At 35.4% G+C, this 4,299-nt stretch overlaps 1 protein-coding gene across 1 annotated transcript; it reads left to right on the forward strand.

The window, feature by feature from the left end:
- The first annotated feature begins 586 nt into the window (after positions 1-586).
- Positions 587-2,438, forward strand: LOC113231932 (MYCBP-associated protein-like). The gene is made up of 2 exons (XM_026466479.1): positions 587-1,131; positions 1,199-2,438. The coding sequence occupies exons 1-2, from the start codon at positions 626-628 to the stop codon at positions 2,436-2,438; spliced, it is 1,746 nt and encodes a 581-aa protein (XP_026322264.1). The 5' UTR covers positions 587-625.
- Positions 2,439-4,299: the final 1,861 nt, after the last annotated feature.

The following is a 4,299-nucleotide window of genomic DNA, read 5'->3' on the forward strand; positions in this document are numbered from 1 at the left end:
CTGAAGAAATCTTTCTTGACAGTAGTGTAGCTGTTAGTCCGGCGGAATATATCAACAGATCTCATAGTGAAAGAAGCAATTTTTCAAAGTCTTCTTGTACTACGACATCATTTAAAGATGACGTTGTGCTCAGTGTGTTTTATTTACACATGTACGAGCATCTGGCAGAAACTATTGAAATGTGTGCAGGAGTGCTAAGTAGTTTAGATTTGAATAGGCATGTCGACTATAACACGTGTCCTACACTTAATTAATTATATTATTAGTATTGAGTATATACCTACATGTATGTCTCTCTATACTGAATGTGTAATGTGTTGTTCGATTTGTGGCTTTTCTATCTTACGTCCTTTGTTGAAGTATCTGATGAATACTTTTTGAAGCGAAATACCATCTATTAGATTTTTGTTTTTTTATCTGTAACATCTGCCATTCTACATAATTTGAGCATGTCAAGAGGATTAAAAAAACTGACACTGGCACAAGTTTAATGGCCGCCATAAAGGAAATAATAAGAGGTTTTGGTATTAATAACATTATTTTATTACTATTTGTCATTGAATTTACTTTTTTTACTACTTTTTTAACTCAACATTTGAAAGGAGGAAAATAAATAAACAAAAAAATGGCGACGTTAGATCCTAAAGATGATAAGTATAAATTATATGCTTTGACACCGGACAATGAGCTTATTCTTTGGGAAGAATGGATTAAGATACGAAAGGAAGAAACAACCGGATTGGGCAATTTTATCAATAAACCTCCAGTAGATTTAGTCATGAACCTGTTGGAAAAGACTAATGAAAAAAAAGAGTGGAAAACTGCATTAGAGCATGCTCAATTATCCTTAAAAACACCATTCACTAGTAGTTCGTGGGAAAAAGCCCATAGGTTGAGCCAACCGTGCGAGTGCGCACCTGTGTATGATGCAGTAAAGACTGCTGCTGAACAGAGGCGTCCTCGTGTTATTGACCACATTAGGGTCCCTGATTATATTCAAGTGACTGAAAAGGGACTGACTGGAGTTCGTCAGCGTGTAACACCTGACAAAATTAATGCTGATTTTTACAAGTATAGAAAAAAGAGAGAAGCAGAACTTAGGACTGCTATAAAGACTATTGACCCTTACAGGTGCGCATATCAAAATAGTAAGTTATACTTCAGTCTGTAATTTGTATTTATATTTATGTTTTTTCAGACCTGACATAAGCGAATTAGTAATTATTGGTAAACGTCCTCGAACTCCACCTCCGAAAATTCCTCCATTACCACCAATTATCATTACGGAGCCAAATGATTTTCCTAGGGATCCTCTTAGTGGAATCTATGCTCTAAGAGTTAACAACACAATTGTCTGCAAAAAAATTACTGATCAGAATGTACCTCACATTATAAAGATGCAACAAGAAACTTGGCATGAATCATGTGGGTCATGGACATACTATTTCAATGCACCTGTACGAAAAATGGCTAGAAGCAAACTTTTTCTTCAAAACGTAGGTACTGTAAGTTTAAGGTACTGTTGGAAAAGAGTCAAGAGACCTGTACCATTTATACCAGAAGATGCATATGAGCAAAAGTTTTTTTTTTGTAAAAATGAAGACGTGATTTCACCCGGTCAGCAGAAGGAAAAGTACTTTACTTTCATTTCCGATAGACCAGGTATTTATAATGAAACCTGGGAGTTGGCCATTCTGAACATCTGTATGTTTGACACATTAGCAGACAAGTTACTAGTTGATTTAGTGGGTGACTCAGTAGAAAAGGTTAAAAAAAATACTCGAAAAATTGATAAGCTTCAAAATAGAATTGACAGAAAAGCGGCAAAAACTATGATTGTGCACTGTCTTAGAGATATTATTGTTGACGTTACTACAGTAAAGGCAGAGCAGTATCCTTACAAAAACTTCCTCTTAGAAGCAGAATTGTTTACGATAAAGAATCCTGTATGTTTTTATCATCAATCTGAAGTTCAGAAATTGAAAGAGGCTTACACGGCAATGACAGAACACCAATGGGATTTGTCGATAGGCACTTGGAGGGAGGCGATGATTGCAAAAGAATTTGATGAAAGAATGGCGTACTTCGACGTTCTGAAGACATCTCACAATAAAGTTTTGCTGAAACCATTATTCGAGGGCGACGAGTTATTGAAAGAGAAGTATCGTATAGTGAATTTATTGATGGGAATGTTGTTGGATAAGTTTTATGATGAAAAAATGCGAACTGCTGAATGCAACGGGTCTACGTCAGTAATGTCTACGATTGATGAGTTTGCATCGCCGTTGCCAGATACTGGACTAACACCTTATACAGTAATGAATATCTTTTATGTGCGTATGTATGAGCATACGGCAGTGTTTTTCGAGACAATCGCGGGTGTATTGAGTAGTCTTGATTTGAATAGATGGATTGATTTCGATTTTTGTAACAAATAACTGATTAATCCTATTTTCTGTAAGTTTATTATATTATAATTACATAAAATATATTTAGAAAGTAACATTTATTGTTTTTTTTATGATACCAAGTGACGGGACGAAAAAGTCGTGGGCCTGGTGGTAAGCGACATGCCTATATTTGACCAACCACGTGGTCATTCGGGCGAGAGGTTAGTAATATATTGATTTATTCAATTTTATTGTTAGTTTATTAGAATTTAAGGATTTCTTTTATTTTATAAAATTGGATGATCTATACGGCTATTCGGTTTTAAGACCTGTCAACCCTATCTAAGGGTATTGCTTTGGTTGCATCAAACCATGCCGCAGATTACTTAATAGTTACTACGTTACAGACACATCAGTCATACTAAATCTAAGATACCAACGCTATAGCAGCCTACTAAATATCACTAATCACACCAGGCGCTCATTATGAGGAAAAAGGACGCGCTTATAAAAGTGAAAACAAGGTTACCCGCCGTGTGCAGTCGTGCAGAACCGAGTGCGCAAGGGCTGAGATTTTGAAATACAACAAAAATACAGTTATTCATTTAGTAGATCGATGGGAGAACGGTTGCTTTTAGATTGCAGGTCGACGTTTCGATTCTCGGTTGAACTAAATTTTGAAATGAGCTGTACTAAATTTGCTCTGGTCTGGGTGCTTTGGGTTGTGCTGGGAGCACGGGGAGTGAATTTATTCTAGTCACAGACCACATAAATATGACTCTAGTAATCGAGTATATAACCAGAAATAGAGACGAAATGTCATTAAATTTGTTTGATAACTATTCTGCCAAATCACTACTGCGCTCTGATTGGCCAACCCGAATTCGAAACAATGGACGGGTGTCGTCAATTGTTTTACTTCAAATCGACTAGTTTAACTTGAGCTTTGCTATAATGGACGGAAACTGAAAAATTACATATTTAGCATTGACTTACAATTATATGGACGTCGTGTCCGCGCTAAAAAGTGTCCGCACTTGTAAGGCGCTAAAATCGTATACAGAGCGCGACACTCCGCTTTAGTCTTCATTTGTTCTACTGACAGCGCGATACTGCGATGACATAACAATTTAAATTTCGAATAGGTTGACTTGGGACATTTTTTTCGTGGTTTTTGTATTAGACCCGTTGTCCATTTATTTGTAAGTCAATGATATTTAGTATTTAATTACCAATGAAATGTGATTCCGTATGTTTCGTAATTAGATGTTTTCTACCTAATTGCCATGTTTTATTGAAATCGATTGACTGAAAGTGAGTGAAATTCAATAAATCAATTTCATCAACAATTTTCCACCCTTACAAGTGGAACATTTTCTTCAAATTTGAATGGAACTAAGTACTGAGGCACCCCTTTTCAAACAAAAAAGAATCATCGGAATCTGTTCACCAATGTCGGAGTAATTACGTAACATTCACACACAATTCCTTTTTTTGAAGTCCGTTAAAAGTTTCTTCACTTTTACTGGTATCCATGTTTGCTTCTAAACGGAATGTGATTACCAAAACAATTAATGAAAACATGATGAAAACGAAATAAATGAACATGTTTCAATTTAAAATTTAGAAGTATACATACATTCATATCATTACGCATGTCCCCCACTGGGGAGAATTAAAAAAAATTAAAAGCCGTAAGGTTTTATTTGAGAAAAGTTTCTAACCTGAATTTTACACTTAAAATAGCTTATTTCAAATCAGTGGCCAGAAGTTTAAAACGGTAATTTAATTTTGTAACCCCTTCTACACCAGGTCGAAAAGGGTTGAAGGGGATTAATGAGATAATTTGTAGCCATAATTAGCATTTTTTATTTACATTGTAGCTAGTGTTGGAAAGCTTTTTTTTTAA

This window comes from Hyposmocoma kahamanoa, unplaced genomic scaffold (assembly GCF_003589595.1).
Source record: "Hyposmocoma kahamanoa isolate Upper Pololo Valley unplaced genomic scaffold, ASM358959v1 66, whole genome shotgun sequence".
Taxonomy (NCBI): domain Eukaryota; kingdom Metazoa; phylum Arthropoda; class Insecta; order Lepidoptera; family Cosmopterigidae; genus Hyposmocoma; species Hyposmocoma kahamanoa.